The sequence below is a fragment of the Amphiprion ocellaris genome, chromosome 1 (genome assembly GCF_022539595.1).
Source record: "Amphiprion ocellaris isolate individual 3 ecotype Okinawa chromosome 1, ASM2253959v1, whole genome shotgun sequence".
NCBI classification, from domain to species: domain Eukaryota; kingdom Metazoa; phylum Chordata; class Actinopteri; family Pomacentridae; genus Amphiprion; species Amphiprion ocellaris.
The window spans coordinates 16,593,547-16,618,979 of record NC_072766.1 but is presented as its reverse complement, the minus strand read 5'-3'; the positions used below and the strand labels follow the sequence as shown (position 1 = coordinate 16,618,979).

The following is a 25,433-nucleotide window of genomic DNA, read 5'->3' as shown; positions in this document are numbered from 1 at the left end:
ATCACTGGCTGATGTTAACATAAACTGGACTCATATCATGTCATCCCAAATCAAAAAAATTGCACAGAAATTCTTGCACTGCTGCATCTTTGCACTTTTTTGAATTTATTTCTCAAGCCACTTTATATTGTGTTGTTTACAGTGTGTCAATACTGTATTTATTCATTTTCATTTCCCATCCTTGTACGTATTATTAATATTATTAGTATTTTATTATTATTACTATGTTTATTTGCTAAATATGTTTGCTGTAACAATATGAATTTCTCCTGGCATGTGGGGAGCAATAAAGGATTATCTTATCATCTGCACAGAGTTCTTTGCTCTCAGACTGTAGGTTTTCTTATAGTTTCCTAAAATTTGTAAAAGCAGAATGAGAGGCAGAATCTGTCATGCTCCTCTGCAGTGCAGCTCCGGGTTGGTGTTCAGGATATATTAGCTGGTTGATAAAGCTTGTAGGATTGGCTCGGGTGAACCATAGTTGTCCGGTAGTCACACTCCTGTAGGCCTAGACTGCTGGGGGACTACCCATGATGCACTGAGCTCCTCTCTTTCGCTCGCCATACTTTTATGTGCCACCACTTCATGTCACTGACTTTGTGGAATCTCTGCCCTGTATTTTGTCTTTTGTCCTTTCTGTAGGCAGATGTCAGATGACCAACCCCCTGAGCCTGAATCCTCCAGAAGTTTCATCTTCTCCACATTTCCAAAGAGCTGCAGGGAGTCTTTGGGTTTGCTGTTTTGTTTCTTTATGATATCATATTGTAAGGTTTTGTCCTTAGTATGTGAAGTGACCTGAGGTAACTTGTGTTGTTAATAGGCACAATATAAATAAAACCAAATTGAGGCAAACAGAATTGAATAAGCACATAACGTACACTGTAAAAAAAAAAAAAAAAGAGAGAAAAAAAGGTTGTTTTATGATAAAATTCCGGCAGCTTTGGTTGCCAAAATGTTACCGTAAAATTACGGTAAAACATTTTCTACATTTACGGTAAGTAAATGTATTGATATTGTTGATTTTAGGGTTAAAAAACATGCTTCGTTCCATATTTTACTTTAAAAAAAAAAAAAGAGCTCTAACCTGTAAAAATTAGAAAATTTATATGAAAATACTATATAAAATAAAGTTTGTGTAACTTACTATAAATATTGCAGCATTTTTCCATTATCAGCACAACAGTTATTGTATTTAACATTAAATATATGTATTTTTAGCAAAAATTGCAGTTAAAACATTTCATAAATATTAAAGCATATGTCCATTATTAACACAAAAGTACATCAATCTGACGGATACAAACTGTATTTTTTAGATGTAATAAATGTAGAAATTGCCATGTTACTTGTTATAAATATTGCAGCATGTTTCCGTTACAATATTTACGTTTAACTGGGAAAAATTGTATTGCTTTCAAGAATTAAATGCAAAAATGACAATACTGTCATACAAATTATGGTGTTTTTCCATTAAAAACTGTGCATTAAAATCTAAAAGACACACTTTTATCCTGATTACCTTATTAACGGTGATTAAGTGTTATATAAACTGTTTTAGAGTTCACAGATTTTTACCGTCATTGTTTGACATTTAGATGTGCAAACATTTTTTTTACAGTGCACATTTATCACACCTGAGATGAAACACATTCACCTGTGAGAAGCTTCACTGCTAAAAGTTACTGATTTGGTCACTGACGATGATGATTTATTAAAGTCGGTTCACTTTGAAATTTTGCTGCTCAAGATTAATTTGTAATAAAAACATCAACAACATAGTCAGTGTCATGTCTGTCAGGTTCTAACCAGCATCATTCAATATGGTGGAAGTGTCTTTTCCTCAGCAGATACAGGCTTTTAGAAGTGATGCACTTTTACAAGCTGCTGAGGAAAATATATCATTAAATGTTCATGTGTGACGAAGCTCAGAGTACAGCGACCAGCAGGTGCTGCACAGTGTGAGAGAACAGGACAAATCTCATTTAGTTCCCGTCTGTACATCTGTTTTCAGCAGCTGTGTGGGCAAATTTAGACAGGTGTTCTCACACACACACACACACACACACACACACACACACACACACACACACACACACACACAGAGTCATGAAAACAAAATACACGTGCATGGTAGCATGCAACTTCCACAGACACACCTACACACACTCAGTCTCTATGTTTAGCTGTATAAATAGGCGTGTAATTAATGTTTAGATGTTGGAGTCATGAGGTGGAAACTCGAACAATTAAGCTGCTATTAGTTTCTCATCGGGGTCTGAGAGTCAGACCAGTAGAGCGAGTGTGGGAGACTGAAGAGACAGAAATAGAGATGGACGATAACGGAGATTATTCATTTAAAAAACAGCATGCTTTGAGTAGAAACGTGGACAATTGAAAATGAAAGCACTTTTAGATATTCAACATTCAACCATCTATACCACCTGTTTTCTGCCTTGGCACCTTCACAGGGCCTTAATTAGTGCGTGAACCGCAGCCTGATTTATCCACCAACACACAGCAATCAACAGTTTTCACCTCAGGAAACTGCCAAATTTGGTTTCAGTCAGAGGGTGCAGCCCAAACCGGAGATTTACTGCCTGCTGAGAGGCGACATTCAACAATGCTGAGACTTACTGTGGGGAGGTGGCTTCCATTTATACTCGCCTGTAAAGGTATGTAGCATGAGCCTTCCACCTCAAACGCATTTCATTCAGCCTGGTTCAATCCTGTCCACCCGCCCTTCTCTTCGAGATTTATATCTGTGACAGAAACAAACATGCATGTGTACAAGACTTATTAAATGACTGATTAAATTACAGGATATTTTTCTGTAAATCACTTAATGCCACCCAAAGATGCACAAATTTATCAGACAATCAGTCTCTTCTCTTCTCTTCTCAAAATAAAAAGTCTGGATTGTAATCGTGACTGCGGTGTGAGTCAATATCCTAAAGCAAATAAGATGTGTTTGATAGCAGGGAATGAGTGGAAATAATAACCCAGCTTTGTGTTCTTTAAAAGTAGATTAACGGCATCTGCCTATCTGGTTAAACATTGAGAGAATGTTTCCATCGCATGAGTTCTGTGTTACAGTTGTTCTTGTTTTTCTTTATAGCAGAAAGAGCAAAGTAACTTCTCCATTTTCAGCTGCATATTTAGGGTCCTGTTAGTATTTTAGCACAGACCTGCAGCTCCCACACACAAAACAAACAAATAACTGGAGTTGTGCACTTCTGTGGGGAAATAATGAAGAGAAAATAGCAAACAAAATGTGATTGATTTCAGTTTTTGATCCCGAAATCTAACACGTCATACCATTATTAACGAGACAGGTGAGAGGAGAAAACAAAGTGTTGCAGAAATCTGTACTTCTGGATTGGGCAGTTCTCAAATTCAAAGCAGACTCTGAAGCATTTTTTGAAAATCACAAACCTTAAAACTTGGGAAGTATTACTTCCAGAGCGGCTACTGTGTCAGCATAAAACTAAAACTTCAAAACAACTACATGGAAAATTGTATCACTGCTTCCTTCTTCACTCCTGTTGCCCTCGTTCTCCACTTTCATCATACTTGCCTGCTCCTCTACACCAAAAGGCTTTAATGGTTTAAGCTCTCTGATTGGTTCTGAATAACATACTTAATCTGATAGTATGTTGATGCAGGTTTGGTAAAAAATGCTATAGGATACAAAAATAAGTACTTCTGTTACATTACACTGCAGAAAAAAGTAATAATGAGACTACCAATCCATATAGTAAAAATTAGGTTTTTGGCTGCTCTTGTTGCAGGAATAAGATCTTAAAATACATTTTTTAATAGAAAATGATTGTGCACATGTTCACATATCACAGAATGCACAATGATATTTATTTTTTCTTGTATTTCTGTGCATATTTGGTTGAAAAGTAATCCAAAAGTAATGGAAAGTAACCAAGTTATGATGCTGTAATACTGTGATACTTGGAGAATCAGATTACATTCTTACACTAATCCTCCATCCCTGCATGTACTTTCAGTTAATGATATCACTACAGATTTATGGAGACTTCTCCAACCCCGTGGAGGACCTCCCTGGGTTCTGCGGACCTTAGTTTGGGAACCACCTCCCTGTATCCTGCACCTCCTCCCCTCAGTGCTCTCTCCTCCCCTCTCCTCCCTGTTATTCCACCGGTGCGCTCAAAAGCCGGAGCGCAGACGGAGCGCAGTGGATGGTGGAGAGCTGAAACCAGGAGGGAGGCTGAAGAAGGAGAGAGCAGAGAGAAAAGTCTCCTCGGTGCCACGTGGAGACACTAAAACCAACCTGCAGGAGCAGCATCAGAGTCCGATCAGCGGTGAAAGTAGAGAAGCAGAAGGAAAACGGAGCTCCTGTTCGTCCCCCCGCTTCAGCAGCGCCGGGAGGAGACACGCAGAGGAGGAAAGATTCCCCTAAACGCAGTGAGAGCCTCGGATGAGGAGAAGAGGAGAGCGGAGGGCATCGGATAGGCAGCAACAAGGAGTAAGTACAGAGTTTACTGTGCAGACAGTTTGATTGGAGGGAGAGAACTTCTACTGGAAGTTTAGTGCAGCTTGAGAGCAAAAACCAGCGCTGATCTCCAAACTGTCTGCGTGACATCTGACCTGTTTTCAACACAATCCTGAAAAGCCATGATTCACTTGGAATATCATGTGGTCCTGAAGCTCATGCAGGACTTGTTCTCCTTGTTTTAACTCTCCACCTGCTGTTGTGTGACTGATGGTCTCTGCCTCCCGCACAGCTACACTCATCACGTCTGATTACATCTATTAGATATTCATCCTGATTAAATATGCTAACTTGGTGGACAAAATATTTTTGCATTCCTCTTTATTTGAGAAGTAAAATCATGCAAGAGATCCTACAATTTGTAGAACCACATCTACATATGAGATGTGTTTATTGTAGGCTTTATATTAACACTCCTGTTATTCTCATTTGCAGGCACCAAAAAATATTGTTTCCTTGCCTGAAAAAAATCCAAAAATTCAGCAAAAAAATTCCCCAAACTTCTGAAAATGTGCAAAACCTTCAGGAAGAAAATTCCAATAATTCCTTAAAAGTTTCTCTTAAAAGTTTTATTTAAAAAAAAAAAAAAAAAGCCCCCAAATTTGGCAAGAAAATTCTTGTAAATATTTTCCAAAAAAATGAGTAAAAATCTTCCAAAAAAAATCCTAAAAATATCTAAAGTGATTCCACATATATCAGTAAAACTTCTAATGTTTTCTTTAAGAACATTCACATAAAAATCAACCAAAATCCAGTGAAATTCGCTGGATTTTGGTTGATTTTTAAGTGAATGTTCTTAAGAAACATTTTTAACATTTCTTTTTTTCCACCAAAAAATGTTCAAAGATTTCCCAAAAATGTTGAAAAGAACAGAAGTTTCACTGTGAAAATATGTTTTTCTCCACATTTTCAAACTTTAAAACGGGTCAGTTTTGACCCGCAGGACGACACGAGGGTGAAGAAGTGACAATCTGGTCACACAAGAGGGCAAATGAGAGAGTTCAGCTTTGGATTTATGTTGCACAAAAACAAACTTAGTGCTTCTAAGGAGACCCCGCTGCTGTTTTCATTGCAAACTGTTGGTTACCATCACTAACCATACATTAGTTTGGTCAAACCTTACATGAAAGTAATCAGCTTGAGTGATTCTAACCATATTTCATTCTTGTTCTAATACGATTTTATACATTCGGTACAAAGACAGACTCTTCAAAAGAAAAAGCACAAATCAATATTATATGGGATTTCTCTCAGTTTGGACAAATCAAATTGCGCCGCCTTTGACCTTGTTGTATTGTGGGGACTACAGTCACTTGTGTAGCACACAGTTGTTTGACATTTTCAATAAAAAACATAATCGCTTTATGAAGATAAAATGTTCAAAGCATTTTTGGGGCTTCTCTTCTCTTGTTTTCTGAACATCCATCTGTCTTTTGAAGGTCCCACATCTACTTTATCTCTTTGCTGCTCCCTCACTCTCCATTCAACCTCCTCTTTACATTCCCTCTCACATTCTCAAAACTGTGTTGTAAGACCATGAAAATACATTATATTAATGCACGGTGTAGCTTTTAAAAATATTTTTGGATCATATTAAAAGTATGTCAAATCACAGCATATCGTCCAACTCTGATGCACCGTCTGTCTTCTCTCCCTCCTTTCTTTTCAGTTTAATGGTTAAATAATGTTCCCAAAACAATTAAGAATGAAAAACGAGTCAGCAGTCAAGACATTGGAGAAAGTTATTGTAACAAACTGCTTCTGTCTCCTCTGCGACTCTCGTATTTCTAACTACTTCGAATACATTAGAATTAATGACTGTTGATGGTTTCATGCTCATTTTCTCTGTTAACGCTACCTACAGTAAATTAGACACTTGATCTGGTAGAAGGATGCTTTATGATTAAACAGAAATCACAACACACCTCTTACACAATAACTCACCTGCAGCAGATAAAAAGCTGTTCATTCTCCTACTACAAAAGTCTCTTGACCTGAACAACTAGATTCATCCTTCTTTTCTTGCTTTTCAAGCTTTCAAGCACCCTTAACATTCCTGCTCTCACCACATCCGTCCTCTTACATTTAAAATGACTCTCATTCTCCTCTTTTCTCCTGCTTCCAGCGTGAACTACTTTCTGGATATTTCAAAAGCATACACACACACACACACACACACACACACACACACACACACACACACACACACACACACACACACACACACACACACACACACACACACACACACACACACACACACACACACACACACACACACACACACACACACACACACACACACACACACACACACACACACACACACATTGTACACACTAAAGTGATACACTAAATGCTCGGGCCTGATTCATGCTTTCACCAGTGTTAGGATCTGAGGGCCACTTGTGATTAATTCATAAGGATTTTCTAAAATTAACAGCTAAATGTGTTAACTGAGGCATGTGAGCAGGGACAGGCAGGAGGAGAAGTATGTGGAAGGGGAAAAAAAGAAAGGAAAATTCAATGCCATTTTCTTATTTCCCCTGACAGTGGCAGCTCCAGACTTATTGGACCCTAAATCCGCCACTCACAACACTAAGCCCCGCCTCTCCTTCTCCACAAAGCCAATCACACTGACTCCTCGGGAGGAGAGCGAGGTGAGAGACAAAAAATATCAAAGAAAAAGCTGCTTAAAAAATGTTTACAGTGGGAGACACGTTCTTTAAATCTGTTTTGGACACCGTTTTGTCTGCGTCTGGGTTTACTGATCAGTTGTTACAGGTGGTTGCCACGGTGATGAAGTGGAAGACAGTGACGGCCATCTTTCTTCTGGTGGTTCTGTACCTGGTGATGGGAGCAGCAGTCTTCAGATCCCTGGAGCAGCCTCACGAGAGGTAGGCAGGTTAAAAGCATGTCTGCCTGTCTGTCCACCTCACCGCCAGAACAGTCGTCCATCGTCCATTTACCCATCATTCCCCTGTCATCCTCCCACCTCCTATCAGGCTTTTCCTCACTGCCTCTCAAAACTGCAGGTATTAAGCTTCTTCTAAAAAGTGCAACGTGGTTGTATTCACGCTTAATAATGATTGATCTGCTATGAATATTTTGTTTATGGAGATGCTATTGTTACTGAATGTATAAACTTTTAAATGTGAATTCATTTTAATTTAACTGAATTTAATTGTTGTTTTCTATATTTTCAATCCAGCATTGAAACCCTGTAGATGAAAGATATTAAATTTTGCTTGCTTGATACGATAGAATTAAAAAATATCTCTATTTTACTGGATTTTCCAACACTGTTGACCACAGCATACTACTCACAGTTAGTAGATCTTAGTAGAACATGTGGAGTCCCCCAGGGCTTGATTACTGGGCCTTTATAGTTCAGTCTCTGTACACTTTTGGCCAGAAACCTGCAAGACAACAAACTTTCTTACAGCAGGTGAACCACTGCATACAACTTAGTTTTCCACAGTTAAATAAAGTCAGGATTTGATGTTCCCCAAGTAGAAAGCCCTAATGATGAGCACCCTTTGACAGCTGCAGTACAGAAGTCTCTGCAGTCAAAGTGTCATCTAACTGGTTTAATCATTTCCACTTGGTTTAAACCAAATCAGCACTTCACATCAGTCTGTGATACCAACTCTGATCTCTCTGTCCACCCTTAAAGTGGATATATTTCAAGAAGAGTAAAATCTGTTTTTAAAATATGAAGACTTAATTGCAAATACTTCTCATCTTCGCTTTCTTTCTCTCTTCCCAGTGCTCAGCGTTTGGCCATCCTGTCCCAGAAGCTGGAGTTTCTGTCCAGACACTCCTGTGTCAACCAGAGCCAGCTGGAGGAGCTGGTTAAGGTGAGACTGACATCACATTAGGCAAATATAGAAAATATACATAAAATAATGTAAGATAAGATAAACTAGCGTAAGACAAAATAAGACAGAATTTAACCCTGAAGGAAATTCTTGTACCAGATATTACTCAAAAAAAAGTTACGATACCATGGAATAAAAGCAGTGTCTGATAGAATAGTGGAAGGATTTACGTATAGCACATTAGCAAACATTTAGATAAGTAAGCTAATAAAAGCTAAAAGAAACTGAAGAAGTAATACTATGTATTATGCAGTTGAGATTGAGCACAGCAGCCGTGGGTTCAGCACCATGGACAGCTCTCTCAGTCCTCAAGGAGGGACGACGGGCTGAGAAACGCCGTAAACTGTATTATACAGTCTATGAGCCACACAAAGTTTGTTTCTGTTGTTGTCAGGCTCTTGTTGTTTCCTGTTCTGAACCAGGAAGCTCTCCTGGGACTCTGACTTTCACCGGCACCAGATTTTCTTAATGCATTCTCCTTGACAGCTCCAGGTTTTTGCCACCCTCACAGTCATCTCAACTTTTATATGTGGCCATCTTTAATTCATTAGGCAGGCAAGCATGTGGACACTTTCCTGCACCTCTACGAGGAACACATGACTGACAAGCTCTCTCCCCTCTCTCTTCTTTTGCAGCAAGTTGTGTCTGCCATCCGTTCAGGAGTGAACCCTGCAGGAACGCTGACCAACCACAGCAGCCTGTGGGACCTGAGCTCGGCCTTCTTCTTTGCTGGGACTGTCATCACAACCATCGGTAGGAAACACACATGGACAGAAGGTCTACTCAGATCATTGATCACTCTGTAAATGATCTGGTGTGTGATGACTGCGTGTTTATTTTTTGCATTACCTCTTTATGAGTTCAGAAAATATAACGTTCTTCTCTAACCCCTAAGAGCTCATCTCTAAAAAACCTCCTACCGATGTTGATTTTTGCCAGAGGGGTCTTTAAATGTCCTTTCAAGTGAGTGGATCTGATGTGTTTGCATTTGTGTAGCTGTTATGTAACAGTGACACTGACCTACTGCTGCTGAAAGAGGAGGGAGTTTCTTTTATCATTGATTCTACATCTGCTTCTTGGATAGAAACAAACAAGCGTATCATCCCCATACATTTACATTTACTGTGTGTGTGTGTGGCATTCTTTCACTCTTCTTCTCCATCTCTCTTTTCTTACTTCATTTTTCCCCTGCCCTTTTTCCATTCTGTCATTACTGATCAGTTTTACAGCTTTTGTTGTCTTTTTGCTACACTTTATTTAAAAATATTGGCTAAAAGCACAGTTACTGACCCGGTGAATGTAGTTTGAGGACAAACATTCACCTCATCTGCTGCTGAGACTGTTTCCTCATTCTGTTCTTTTGACTTGATTATTTAAAAGTGCTGTCACTTCATGTTTTTATGCAGCAACAATGACTCAAGTGCAACAGTTGACCTCTCAGATTAAATAGAGTAGCAAAAGTCTGTTTTAGCGTTGCTCTGCAAAAAATGTTGGTTGCAGTAGCAGACATGACCACGTAATATTAGGCCAGATAGCAGGGGACCAGGGAGATATCCGCTGTCCAAGTCTCCCCATCGTTGTCTTTATGACTTCGATAACCAGAGTGTATTTTCCTGTCTCTGTTTCCACCTGTCCTTCCTGCAGGATTTGGGAACACGTCTCCCCACACTGAAGGTGGAAGAATATTCTGCATCGTCTACGCGTTGTTAGGGATACCTCTGTTCGGCTTTCTTTTGGCCGGTGTAGGAGATCAGCTCGGCACCATATTTGGCAAAGGCATTGCCAAAGTGGAGAAAATGTTTGTGGTGAGTCTAACGTAGCACAGAGTCACATTAACCCAAACATACACACAGGCAAACAGGTGATATTTAAACACTCACGGGAGACTTGGAACATGTTCATGGACTGCAGATGGACAGTTTAGATCAGCTGCACCTGATTTATTTACATCTAATCATTTATCTTTTCTGTCTTCAGTTTAAATTTAATTGGGTTTTCTTTTTGAAAGTTATTTTTTTGGGCTTTTTAGCCTCTGTTATAGTTTGAAAGTGGAGACAGACAGGAAACGTGGAGAGGAGAAGGGGAAGGACATGCAGCAAATGGCCATGGGACTACAGCCCCTGTTTATGGGATGCCCGCTCAACCAGCTGAGCTACAGGGATGCCCAATTTAATCAGATTTAACCACATCATTACTAAAGCTGGATGATATGGATTAAATCGTATATTGTACTATATGTGTTATGTTACTGTGCTATATCTGGTGTGGGCAATTTTTAGGGCAATCTGTTTCAAAATTTAATTTGGAGTTAAAAAGAAAATGTCACTAAATTGATGCAAAACATCCAGTATGACTGTTATTAATGTTCTAATACAATTTAATTTTTCAGGATTTGTCTCCTTGTATGTTACTCATGCACACATTCTCCATAGACCTGGTTTAGCTCAGAAGCAATAGAGAAAAAACAGCTGATCTGTTTTATCTCTGGATTTGCTCGATAGAATCACCTCAGAGATAAGTCATTCTGCCTTTTTGAAGCTTTTATTAGAAGAACTTTGCAGTGCCGTGGTTTCATACATTTACTCCAGTAGGAGTGAAATCAAAACAAGGATGTTTTCTGTAACAAGGTCAGCTTGGTTTTTAAATATTTGTGCTATTAGTTTAATGTCTGTGGCCTTTTAAACTGTAAAAGATGCGAAACTCTGCATGCTGAGCTGCTTTAGAAACAATAACGTAACATATTGGGCCACTAAATGACTTAGTAATGCAGCATCATGGTTCATTTAAGCTGAATCCAGAACCCAAACTGAGTAAATTAACTCATTTATTTTAAGGTTTACGCTCATTAAACTGCCATAGCTGTCTAAATTATACAGAAGTTGTTGATGCTGAGCAGTAATTTTCTAGCTGATTAATTTTTTTGTCATGATGTCATATTCTTAGATACAGTGTTTTTAAGATGAGGCTGAAATGGAGGCTCCATACACGTTGGACTGAGTCTGCTGAGAAACGAAGATAACTCAGTTAGTGGTCAGATTTCCAAACTATTTGCTTTGCGGTCTTGAATGTAATGAGTAGAAAACAGAAATATATTTTAGAATGATTTTCTCCTTCTGCTGCTCTCAGAGCACCCAAGGGACTCAGTGGTGAATATTGTGATTAAAAAAAGAGCACAAAAGTTCATTGTGTAAGTGTGTGTGTTTGTTAAAGCCTTGCTGCTCTGTGCATACTGTGAGCGCCTGCAGCATTATCATCAATGAGCGGCTTTTCTACTGCGCCCAGAGGACCAATTTATGGAATAATGGTATTACTGCCTACAGCGCCAGGTTCTTTTAACATCTCACTTCAAACACAACAGTGTGTTTTATAATTGTCAGTCTGTCCTCTGCTTTGGACCAGGCAGAAATATCCAGACAGCCCTGAGTCGGATTATTGAAACTGTACGGACAATAATGATTTTTAGACAATGAATCCTCATGACTTTAGCAGTTTTCCTCCTGCACACGAAAACTTGTTGTGGTTCAGTGAATAATCGTAGCATGTTTTGGATGAGTCACCATAAATTAAAGAAAAAAAGCATTTATATCTATGGTACTGTAGGTTATACCAGCTTAACATTTAGTTTCATCAAATCCTTTCTCTCTGATTGATTACTGTACCATATCAACCTCAGCTCAACATGCAGATATTAATTTAAACCAAATTTTTCTTTACTCTGAACATTTCTTCTCACTGCAGGACAGGAACACTAAAGTGACACATTTCAACACAAAAACACCCTCAGTGGATACATCTACTCACATGCTAAAGGTTATACTCTAGATTTGTATTGGCTTCTTAATACTTCACTACATTTCAGAAGAAAATATGATCTTCTGTTTAGTTCCCTACATTATTGATGCACTTAAGCTCAACATCTAATCTGTGAGTGAATTTTAGCTGAGGGCACATTTGAAAAAATGTGGTTGAGGCCTCTTTGCAGGTTTCAGATGTCCGAGAGAGGTTGTCAGTTCTGTCATAGACATATTTCTACTCCAGATGTCTCAAATGGTTTAATTTGAATAACTGTTACAAGACTCTCGTGTTTCACTAAAAAAAACAAAAAATAGAGAAATAGGAGGGAAAAAAAGAAATCTTTTCCTCTTTACAACCTCATTAATCATCTCACAGCCTCTCAGATTTATCACTGGACTCTCAGGAAGAAGTCACTAAGCTGCCTGAATGTACATGTTTTGGTTTTTTTTTTAAACTGCAAAAATGCTTCTTATATGTTAATCAACAAGCCATTAATGCAGTTTTTGCATTTTTATACTTTTACTTTTTATACTTTAGGTACATTTTGATGATGATACCTTTGTACTTTTAGCACGAAGTGATTCTGATTTAGATTGGAGTCTGAATACTTCACCTACTGTTGTCTTTACTGTCTTTCATTAAAAGCAACATGATGAGATTCTCAGCTGTTCTGATGAATCTTACATAACGTCTCCTCTGTCTTCGGTTCTCCCCGGCAGCACTGGGACATCAGTCAGACTAAGATCCGGGTCATATCCACCCTGCTGTTCGTGCTGTTTGGCTGCCTGCTGTTTGTGGCGCTTCCGGCAGCCATCTTCAAGCACATCGAGGGCTGGTCTGCTCTGGAGTCACTCTACTTTGTGGTCATCACCTTGACTACCATTGGATTTGGGGACTTTGTTGCAGGTGCAGACACAGAAAGTAATGAAACACACTCTTTACATCTGTCCGGTTCTCTGCTGCACACTGATATCTCCCATCAGGTGGTGAAAAACTCTGTGTTTTTGTGTCCAGGTGGGTCAGAAATAGAATACCTGGACTACTATAAACCAGTTGTATGGTTCTGGATCCTGGTGGGACTGGCCTACTTTGCTGCTATCCTCAGCATGATAGGAGACTGGCTCCGAGTCATCTCCAAGAGGACCAAAGAGGAGGTACGAGACCCTTGCTTCTCACTTCCATTCAGTTGCTTCTTCTCATTTCTTTTGCTGCTTTTCTTCTCACTTCTCTTTAATATTGCTTGCATGTACCTGTTTCGATCCTCCGTCTCTGTCCTTCTGCACAGCGACACACATGTTACATAAGCTTGTCCACAGTGCCACATCCCACCTCAACTTTCGCCCTCTGCCTAACTTCATTTCAATGATGCAACTGTTTTCTAATCCAATCGACTCTCTGTCATCCAAACACATGAACACAGTCTTCAGGCATTATTGTGAGCAACTCCAGATATCATTTGGACAATGTGTGATGATGTTCCCATCAGAAAATGAACATAGGACTGTCTCAACACTAAATATAACACAGGTTATGGAAATAAATTCAGTTTCAGTTTCCAACATCTGTGAGTTTCCAGCCCTGAGGTTCCCCTCTGCAGTGAGGTAATTGGATTTCACTGGTGGGCATGAATACAGATTCTGTCATACATTTCAACCAGTTTACAAACATGTCTAGTTTCAGGGGACAAAACATCTTTGGCAGGGACATGGTGAGACAGCGACCCGGCAAAGTGTTGTCATGATCAGCTGAATGAAGCTGTGGAGATGTTTGATGATGTGTGTGAGTTCATGCTCCTGATGGGTTCTCATGCTGAAGTCCTGCTGTGATACCTCATTGATGTGTGAATGTGTGTGATATACATGTGTTAGGGGCATTATCACTGTCTACTACAGGGTTGGTTTTTGCTCCAGTCACTTTCTGAATCATGTTAGTGTCCCATTGAGGCACATAAATATTAGAAAGGAAACAAAGTCAGAGCTCTGCACAACTCTGCTTCACTTCTCTGTATATGTGTCCCCCTGCCTGGTTCAGCCCTTTTCTTATTTGTCTGTTCATACGCTCATCTCAACATCATCAGCTTTTAATTATATCAGTGGAAGCAAACAGTTTGTTCTCACTCTGATGCAGCTGGAGTTAAAATACGGACCCATCCCCACAGGCAAAGTATGTAACAATGTTTTGCTTCATTTTATGACGGCACCTCAATGCAGTAGGAGTATTCAGGACCTATTCCAGCTGGATATATTAATGTGGGCTCCTAGAAACTTTAGATGACCAACTTGGGCAGTAGGTTGCATCAGTTACCACCAGGTTGCCAGTTTGAGGTCAGATACCAGCATCTCCTGTTTTGAGATTAGCATTTTATGATCCCTGACATAAATAAGTCTGATCAATGAAAACTTGACTTAAGTCAGAAAATTATTTAGGGATTAGTTCCAAGGTTTCCTGTTTGACAGCTGAACTGTGTTTGTGCTTGTATTTGGAGAGACACTGCAGCAGGCAGCTTTGAAGGTCGGCTGTAGTCTATCCAATCAGAAGTTAGAAACAGTGCTGCTATTTTCTGCACTAGTTATCCATTTGCAGAAATATTTTTTTTCTTAACTTTTGATTGTGTTGGCTGGATGCATGTTAGCCTGTAGTAATTGCTGACCTGTGGAGTCCTGACTAAGCATCCATGTTGTATTCACATTACATTCCATATTAGATTCCGAAGTTTTCAGAATTAAGACACTGTGGTGTTTAAACCATTTAAAATGAGATGTAAAGATGGCTTTGTTTTCCGAAATACTTTTGCTATACATGGAAACAAGACAGATTTGGTGTGGCAGCAAAGTCAGTTGGAGTTATTAATGTTATTCAAATTAACTGGGTTGGATTGTTTTGTTAATTTTATTATCATTCATATATTTTCACTCTGTAAGCTAGATGCAAAGAAAAGTGTTGTTTTACTTTCTGTGACTTAGTGAATGTGTTTGTTATCATGCTCTGTCCCACCAGTAATATGCATGTAATGGCTGTAAATGTAACTCAGCTGTGTGCGTGTGTGTGTCATATTTTCCATGGCTGACAAATACACCATGATGTCCTATTTAGTTGCACATACATTGTTTTAATGTAATCAGGTTGACTTCCTGGTCAGTGATGTCGTCAATCTCCACTTCACTCACGCTCTGTCTCTTTTGTCTCCTTTAAAGATTAAACGCAAAATCCACAAATGGACTACAATTACTGATTCTAAATGCAAAATAATCTTTAAAATGTAGATTTGTACATTACAGTCGTCTGTGTCATATCATCTCTGTCCCGTCTGCTCACTACTTGCCTCATCACGTCTCTCTTCATCTCCCTGCAGGTCGGGGAGATCAGAGCTCATGCTGCAGAGTGGACGGCTAATGTCTCCGCAGAGTTTAAAGAAACTCGTCGTCGCGTCAGCGTTGAGATCTACGACAAGTTCCAGCGTGCAGCGTCAATTAAACGCAAACTGTCCTCAGAGCTGGGCTTCAGTCCAGCACCAGAACTCACTCTGCCCAGGAGGACTGTATCGGTCAACTTTAACGACGAGCGGGACAAGATTGAGAGGGACGCTGGACTGCAGGGTTTGACAACACCTCTGACCAGAAACAGTGGTTTGTACATGAACGGGTTGGACCCAGAGAGAGGAGATATCTCAATTATTGAACACCTCAAGTAGAACGAGGACAGTCAGCACCTTTCAGGATCCTTCCAAGGCCTTTCAACGTGTCATCACTGGTCTTATCAGTGCTGCTCGACCAAATGAACTGTTTTCACTCACAAATCAAGTAATGTGCTACTTTGTGACCCCAACAGGGGCATCTTCACCCTCTGCAGGGACATAAGAGGAGGCTTGCTTCAGTGGATTTTTGACAGCAGGATACAACTCATTACAAAAGTGAAACAAAGAGTATGAGGAATATAAAGAGCATGACTGTCATGAATTTACTGGATGTCTGTCAGCTTAAACTAAATCCCAATTAGGTCTCCTAGTAAAGCAAATTTGCTGATTGGCGGTGATTTGGGATTAGCTGTTAACTTTTTCTGAAGGACAATAGAAGTTACATTTCCAACGTACTGTGTACACTGAACAGCCACAACATTAGAACTACAGGTGAAGTAAATCACATTGATCATCTTGTTACAATACAGTGTTTTGCTGGGAGACAGAGAGTCCTGACATTAATGGGGATGTTATGACATTACCATCCACCTAAATACTATTTCAGACAAAGTTCATTCCCTATGGTCTTTGCGCTTCCCATCAGGGCAGTGTTCAATGCCACACGGAAAAAACTGCTTGAGGAACATGAACAAGAGCCCAACGCAATGGCCTGGCCTAAACTTCCCAGATCCTAATTCGATTGAGCAGAGGAACAAGCTCCATCCATGCAGATCACACCCGGTGAATCACAGGATCCACGGCCAACGTCCCGGCGCCAGACACCATGAGGGCAGAGTTTTGTTTTGTTTTTGACGACAGAACGGGAATCTAAATAGTATCAGGCAGGTGGTTTTAATGTTCTGGCTGATCAGTGTAAACAAAACAATAATTTTTGCTGACCTAATATTGAAAAGTCAGAGGGTGTGTCCAAGGTAAACGCCTGTGTTTGCTCTCTGTCTGCATCTTGCATATTAGAGTTCTGCAGCGTGTGACTGACTGCAAAGACTGACTGGTGTCAGACGTAACCACCAGGAACCCTAAAACACTGTTTTAAGGATAATTCTGTTTTTATCTGAGTGACAACGACAATCACAGTCTGCTGAGATGTTACTTATAGGTGGAATATAAATGGTATTAGAAGTGTACACGTAAGAAAGAAACAATGTCTGAACTACAAACACGGTAGACTGTGTCTAGCAGGTCTTCTACATTAACATGGAGCTAATTTTAGAAAAGTTTTTATGACATTTTACACAAATTGGATGGAAAAGACCATTGTTGCCAAAAAGATTATTTAAAACATGATACATAAAAGGTGTGGTTTAATAATGTTTTAATTTAAAGCTTTTTGCTGACTGTAATTATGCCTGTTTTATAGAGCAGCTCAGATAAATGAGGTTTTCCTTCTTCAGTTTAATCATCAGATTCTTGATGACGGTTAACTTTTGCATATTACAGTGGAGTTGCTAACAGTTATAATCACTCCAACAAACCACTGTGATGCTGAAAAGCAGCACTGTTAGTGATATTTTTTATTAGATGCTAACATATTTTGATTATAAAAGTTGTTGGTATAGAATTATCCTTGTTTCTAACAAGTACAAGCCATTGCTTTCCGCAAACATAACTTTTATCAGCATTTTTTTCTGCTTTTCAGAAACCAAACATTTATTTGTTCTTCACTGGAGAACAATATTAAAATATTTAAACTAGTGTGGCAGTTTTCCAGTCCCACCTCATGTCCGTCTTACAGTTCTGCTACCATCAGCTTTTATTCTTACTGCAGATTTCTGTGTGGTGTCAGCTTCACATGTGGTTTTATTAGAGGGCACTAGTACATCACAACTCCTCTCAGTTTTACAGAAGAAGCATCATTTTCATGTGGTTTAAATTGGGCCTCTGAGTCTGGATGCATTTTTAAAAGAATTAGCTCTATGAACACTGTAGTGCCTCAAACTCTTTACACTATTGACAAGACAAAGTCCAACACCACGTGAGGTTAACAACAGATTTTGTACAAGAGTTACATATCACTGAGCTCCATGGTGACACTGAAACAGTTATCTGTGCTAATTTGGTTTACTTCAAATGAGGAACATTTCTGTCAGTATATTTCTATTCCAACAAACCATCCTTGTTATTCTCGGTCATATTGTTCTATTAGCCCAAACACCAACATGTGGCTCTATTTATCCAGTAGAGTTTTCTATAATAACAGGATCTGTTTGGCTCTGTGGATGCAGGTCTCATTTGTTTTTATAGCTGGAAACAAAATCAGTATCGTCTAAAATGAGTTGTGGTTTTATGTTTCAGGTTCTGTAATGTATCAGTATCGTACTGGCCTTCTGTATCACTTTACCCTTCTGTTCATCAACCCAAAGCTGCTAGAACTCACAGCGATTGCCTTGTCAGAATACTGCATATTTAAAAACATTTTTTTGCAAACAGTTCTGGAATTGCAAGGACATTTGTAAATGTTAATTTGTTTTGCTCAGTATTTTTCAGGCCTTGAAGATATAATGAAATATTTTCTCTTTACATGCATGACCTGTTGGATGAAAGCATCCTTTTGTTTAAAAGTTTTGCTGAAGACGGAGATGAAGGTTGGAGTGTTTGACTGTCACAGATGTGGATGTGCACAGTGACGACAAGTCATGAAAGTTCAGCTTTTACACACACAGAGATACACACACAGACACACACACGTGTGTTAACCTGCCGTTAAAAATGCACTTTGATTCAACAGTCCTTTAACGTAACATCACATCATGGCTTCCACAGCGAACCAGTCCATCCACTCAGAGGACTTTGATTGTTATGTGGCATTAATGACAACTACATGGTTTAACACACAAACTCCTTCTCTTTAATAATCCACACAAGAGAATTCAATCCTTTGATTATCACACATGCACGCCCGCACACGCACACACACACAAGACTTGTGTGAAAAAAAAATACTGTAAATCTGATGGCTGAAGTGGGTTTATAGCTTCAAATAATTGATGTTAACAATTTACTGAAAGGTGAATAAATAAATCAAGTGAATGTAAAGACAAAGGAAATTAGAAATAAGTCTGTAGTGCAGCCTGTAGGTTTTTTTATAGCACCAATAATACACTGAGAACAGCAGGTAAAATACCAGAATAGATCAGAAATATTAGTCAAATATGGGGCCCTTTTTTTAGTCCTAATTGAAATGCATTCATAAGAGGTGATAGAGGTTCTTTTGTTTTCACTGGATGCACTGGACGTTCTAATTGAATGGATGAAAAGATGGGAAAGTGAAGTTCTATGGATGTTTTGACTTTTACAATAGAAGTGCTTTTAATTTATGCATTAACTCAGAGTTTGTATGGTTCAGTACTAACACTGAATAGAAACAACAGCAGCATTACGCTGCGCTGGTCTGTCGTTGCCTTCTCTCATTGCTATTCAGCATGCCATTGTTACACAACCATCTGTTTTTAGCTGTGCTAAAATGAAACTAACTTTTTCATTCTGTGCTAGATATATGAATGCTTTTTATGATGACAACTGTATTTTTCTAAACTCTGTTTGTACTGGTAGAGAGACGCTGATGAGTCTGGAGAACACATTATAATAATAATGTCTGTAGAGCTAACCTCTGATGTAACAGATTTTTGTACAATGTATGACTTGAAATATACCAACTTTGGAATCTTTCTCTGTTTCCTGTGTGATTTAAGGTACTCAGCTTTTGCAGTTTGGTCTGTGTATTCAAAAGAAGAGTGTGCATCACTCAGTCGCTCATTATTGCACAAGAACAACTTAGTCAGTGAGGGTGCAGCATGCATAGTTGTGGTAATAGTGATGGGTTTTTTTTATGCCAACATTTGCTCAAACTTAAAGAATAATTAATACTTTCAAGCTCCAACCTTCCTGTCTGAAAAATTGTGCCAAAACCTGCAGTTTCATGGAAGTCCACCAGAGGCTGACTCCAAAATGAGTCAGTCCCCATAAAGTCTTGTGTTAAAATGCCAACTTTATAGGAGTAATAGATATGTTCACAGCCCAGTACACAAACCAGTTTTGGTCTCTATAACTAATTTCCCTGATCATGACAAATGTACAGGGTGGGAATTTTCCTACAACTCGCCCGTTTAAATTGTATTCAGGCATGAAGGTAAACCTCCAAAGGTGAACAAAAGCTGCCAACATTAAGTTGCTCTTTCAATGTTCCAAAAGAAACATGAGAATAAACAAGGCAAACTGATGATTTGTGAGAACTTTCAGATCCAAACAACTAAAAGCAAGTTTGGCTGCTGATTTGACAACTCAGTCATCTGTGACACGCAGCTCATGGAGGCAGTTAAGGCACTTAGATCAAAAACACGTTTCTATCTTAAAGTCATAACCTGTTAAAATCTGAACGCTTCGGCACAATACGTATTTTTAGAATCATAGTCAGATGAAGAAGGATCTCCAGTGTCCATTGCAAAGAAGGACAGTTCATTTTACACCTAGAAACACTAGAAAATCTTTCTGAATACTACAAGACTTGTCTAAATATGATCACATTTTTAATTTGCCCTTTAAAGGCCCTGAGACTATATTTTCTCAGTCAGTTTATTACAAGGAGTGATTATCAGCTGTGGCTGTTTCACATGACATATTTCTGTTTCTTGTAGCTTCTTCTTGCTGGTTCAGAGTCACACATCTCCATGCTGCCATCTGGATCTAATAAAACTTCAATTAGAACCTGATGACAGTTGGAGTGTTACCAGACAAATCTGTGCAAACCAAACCCACACAAAGTTTTTCGATTTTAAAATCTTCATTCGTAATAACTAATTATGTGATTAACTTTCCTTATTCAATCATGAATATTTAAAGCTAATTGTTTTCACTGCGACAATTTTCTCATTCTTCTCCCTGCCCGACATGTAACGCTGCTTTATTAGGAATTTGGAAGCACATTAATCAGAATTTGCTGAACCACTGAATAATCATGAGTGTTTAAACTTCCTCGATGCTCCAGCGGCCCGATGAGTGTGACGGACCAGCGGCAGCAGCTCTTATGATGCGTGAGGGAAAGTTATGAAAGCAGGAAGTACAGACCAGAATCAACAGTACACAGTGAGACAGATACAGTGCAGCAGCTCATTTTGCCATCATGTTTCCCCCACTGTAAAGCCCATCTTCCCTTGCAAGGTTGAGAGATCCAGCAGAGACTTGAAAATTGTTGCCTAGAACTTTAGTTTTTGGATAAATGAAGTGTGTCTGTGAGTTTTTAAGGAGCTGATTGGTGCTACTTTTGGACACAGAGAGACTGTTTCCAGACTTGTTGCGAAGCTGAGCTGAACCTGCTGCAGGTGGCAGATTAATATTTAGTGCCCAGATATCAGTGTGGAATTAAGCTTCTTATCTTACTTCTGGCAGAAATGTCATGTTTTCACAAAATCTCAATCTGTGAAAAAACGCCACGCGTAGCCTCCGAATTTATATTTTAAGATGAGGGCAGTAGGTGGATTGCAGAGAGTGAAAAGCTGTAGCAGAAGCTGTTTGTGCATCATCACATGAACCTCACAAATAAACTTAAAACGTGACACAGGTGTTGGCCTCCAAGTCCAGAATCAGGACAAAAGTTTTACATCTTTAGTACTTCAAACTGCTGCTTGTAAGAGAAACTCACCTGACCTTTGATGTTGAAGTACGAGGACAGATCACATGAGTAGGTCTCAGAAAGCACACCCTGAAATACAGAAAAAAGCAGCAGGCCACAGAGTGAGGTTAGGGGATAGTCCTCTGTAATCACATGACAGTTGAAAAGACATTTTGCTGGTGAGTTTTAAAATGTGATTCACAATGCAAATATCTGCAGCAGCCCTAAAATCTTAGCAAATAAAACCAAAACTACCATTTGTAAGGCACAAAGGAGTGACCATTTTTACATTTTTTAATTAGCTGAATTGTCCCTGAGAGAAACTGTGGAGATCAAACTCCATCCTCACTAAATATGGATCAGCCTCACTGACCTCTAAGGAATCCTTTCACATCTAGAGATTAAATTCAGCAACCTCTGATGTATGTGATGCTCCTCATTTTTGTTCATGTAATTTTTTCTTTTTTTTACTTGAGCCATAATTGACTGGCCACATGCCACGTGAGAGTACCGGAGTGAATATTTTTTCAGTCAAACAGTGCAGATCTCGGTTTATTAACACGTGTGTCCAGGAGGTTTTTGAATTTACGCAGCTCTAAGAAGCAGCTGGATGGAACAGATTGTTCATTTCTATTTGCCACTTCTCTGAAAGGTTTTGCCCTCAGGGGGGTTAATGTCTCAAAACATTGTAACTACAGCAGGCAGATGAACTGAGGCTCCGCTGGCTTTTATGTTGATTCTATTCTAATGGTTTCTATTTTTAGTGCTTTGCATGCAGAGGCAATTCATTGCTCGAAAGGTGCTGTAAAAGCCCAGGGATGCTGGTGGTCAAAAATAGCTCATACTCTGTGTGTGTGATTAAACATATTATCTCCATCCAGAAGGAGGCAGGGAGCCAACACAGAAATCAGACATGCAGGAACTTCAGAGAGAAAACCAGCCTGAACACATTCATGTGATCTGGCAGAATTTCTAAAAATATACAGTCTTTAGTCAAGTCGTTTATCAATTCTGCTTTAGTCTGAAAAACCACTGAAAAATCTTTTCTCTGCTTTTCTTCTGTCTTTTCTACATTGGTTTAACAGCATTATTGTAGTTTCTCAGTGCACAAACTGAACCAGAAGCTTCTTTTCTCCCCACTACCACAGGACATGTGCTTCATTTAACAGATGTCAGGTCCTGACGTGGCTTTAACTCAACATAAAACCAAGAAAACCTGAAGCATCCAGATTTGAAGGTCTTTAAGGATGACAGTAGTGATTGAACTGCTTGAACTGACACATTTTTAGGGGCAGGAGCAAAACAGTTTTACAGACAGAAATGATCCCATGAATCCTTTGCAGGTTGCTGCTACTTGAGATGGGCTTTGTGGCTCAAGAAACAGTAAGTCTTTCAAAGTTTAAAGGTTCTGGATCTTTACCAGTTTGAGAAAACCTAACAAACTGCAAAATTCAGCACACAGATTTCATTATCAGAAGTGTAGGATCAAGTATATTTAGAGCTTCACTCACACTAGGGGCTAGAAGTCAGGATGTCTGAACCTGTGCTGCATAAATTTTTATGTTTTATTTAATAAATATCTTCACATTATCATTTGTACACTGAAAAGTTATTACTTGTAGTGATTTATTTCTCTTCTCTTGCCATGGAGAGATTTTTTTCCTAAAGTAATTTAAATGAAATTGATGGGGAACAAAATCTAGTCATGATCCTTTTCAAAAATGCATTTTAAACTGCAGCTGAAGTCAAACTGAGGCTCCAGCAGTCAGAGATGGTCAAATCAAGCAGATACCTTACCTTCCAAATGTACCGTCCTCACAGTGTAAGATCCCCTCTTTGTGTTTTTATAACAGCGTTGCATTGTTGAGCTGCAGCAGACACCAAGATTCAACAGGGAAATTCATCCTTGAAAGAGCATACCTGTGGAAGATACATATACACAGAATTAGTAAAGCTGAAGGACTGCACAGTGGCTTGGTGGTTAGCACTGTTGCCTTACAGCTAGAAGGTTCCCGGTTCACGTCCCTGGTTCATGTCCCGGCCTTTCTGGGATCTTTCTGCATAGAGTTTGCATGTCCTCCCTGTGCATGCGTGGGTTTTCTCCAGGTACTCTGGTTTCCTCCCACTGTCCAAAAACATTAATTGGTTAATTAATTAACCCTCATAATAGGTTAATTGGTGATTCTAAATTGTCCATGGGTGTGAATGTGAGTCTGATTGTTTGTCTCTCTGTGAGGCCCTGCGATGGACTGGCTACCTGTCCAGGGTGTCCCCTCTCTTCACCCTATGTCAGCTGGGATAGACTTCAGTGCCCCTGTGACCCTAATGAGGATTAAGCAGCGTACAGGTAATAGATGGATGGACAGCAAAACTGATGAAGCCTCCATAGCTTTGGACTAACTCAGGAAAACATGTTGACACAGAATGACTGTAGATTTGTAAGTTGCAGTACAAAACTGCTGGAGAATCTTTAAATGTCAGAATGATGATGACAGGAAAGAAAATGGGAAATTCAATTCTGAAATAACTCGAGTAATCTAAATTACTCTGTATTTTGTGGTTAATTTGATGATTTAATGATGCTCAAAGCGGCATCGAGTTTGTTTCTGCTCAGTTTTTGCCTCCTTTTACACAAGCTATACAGATTCTGAGTGGCTTTATTAACTGTTGTTAAACCATTTTACGAACACTTCATAGGTTAATTAAAATCATTAATAAGAAAGAACTAATAAAATGTATAATAACTGATATGTGATGCATTAGTCAAAGATTTTTGAACCTTTAAGTCACCGGTCTGAAGGATGATTCTAAAGTGGTACCTAAGTTTCTCACTCTCAGTTCAAAGCTACAGCTGGGCTTTATATTTGAGTATTTCAGACACATAATTTGGTTTTAAAGTAACTCCATGAGTTAAGCTCTTGGTCTCTTTCCCTGCGTCCTGTTCACACACTCCAGTCGACACATCCTGTCACTGACTCTCCTCTGGCCCTGAGAACTGCTGCTTACACAGTGTTGCCCAGCAAAGAATGGGACAAATCATGCATACAGCGGTGGGGATTGACAGTCCGTCAGTCTGTCCGTTTTACAGACAGACACACACACACATGCATAAACAAACACACACTCTCCAGTCTGAGTGCCAGTGATAACATAGCTCAGCGGACCCATCTCCTCATTTCCCGTGTCCTCGGCCAGAGTTGGTTCTGGCACTGCAGCTTCCGCTAACAGCTCCAGCCAGAGACATGAGAGCAGGACTGCATCCGCTCTGAGGTGTGTGACCGTGTCGTCTCCGCTCTGTTCCCATAACCCAGCATGCCCTGCTGCCCCCTCAGCCGCTGCCTGGCAGAGACACACGGCAGCATGTAGGAGCGAACCGACAAACCAGGTGAACACACAAACCTGAGTTTCTTCCCCCCACTCTGTGACACACGCCCCAGCTGAAACTGATGAGTATCCTGTGTCCTTTCTCAATGTGTCCTAACAAGACCTCAGCAGAACAAGGGGTCAAAGGGTCGACACACATCAATACCTCTATTTCTAATGTCTTAAGAGATAATCAATGTTATTGATCCAAAGCAGTGTTCCTCAGACACACTGTAAAGGTGAGCCCAGAAAAAAGACAACCTCATTGATCGTTTCAGTCATTTACACCAACCACTGCTCCCCAGGAAGAGTTTCTCCAGGGGGAATAAACCAGCAAGACATCAGCTGTGAAAACCCAAAGTGTCTTCCAAAGACCTGCACGAGGACGAGTAGAAGGCAAGAGCAAACGTATCGGAACAGAATGTAAGAACCAACACCAAACATCATCAAACCTCATCACACTCCAGTCTTCGCATTAAAGCATACAAAAGTCAAAGTGAACATTTGAGGAAAGTTCTGAGTGTTTTATGCAGAGATGAGACTAACCTGGAACTATATGGCTGCATGAAT

At 39.6% G+C, this 25,433-nt stretch overlaps 1 protein-coding gene across 1 annotated transcript; it reads left to right on the top strand.

Annotated features, from left to right (window-relative positions):
• Positions 1 to 4,189: 4,189 nt before the first annotated feature.
• kcnk2a (potassium channel, subfamily K, member 2a) lies at positions 4,190 to 19,561 on the top strand. Its single transcript, XM_035949429.2, has 9 exons — positions 4,190 to 4,495; positions 7,076 to 7,182; positions 7,307 to 7,419; positions 8,292 to 8,382; positions 9,039 to 9,156; positions 10,048 to 10,208; positions 12,918 to 13,104; positions 13,213 to 13,352; positions 15,551 to 19,561. Coding segments are annotated over exons 1-9 (1,257 nt in total). The 5' UTR covers positions 4,190 to 4,494; the 3' UTR covers positions 15,890 to 19,561.
• Positions 19,562 to 25,433: the final 5,872 nt, after the last annotated feature.

Bases quoted from the DNA above. Each gene is read 5' to 3' on its own strand.
- kcnk2a (XM_035949429.2), top strand. The intron at 10,209-12,917 runs GTGAGTCTAACG...TCTCCCCGGCAG, and splicing joins AAGTGGAGAAAATGTTTGTG to CACTGGGACATCAGTCAGAC. The intron at 13,105-13,212 runs GTGCAGACACAG...TTTTGTGTCCAG, and splicing joins ATTTGGGGACTTTGTTGCAG to GTGGGTCAGAAATAGAATAC.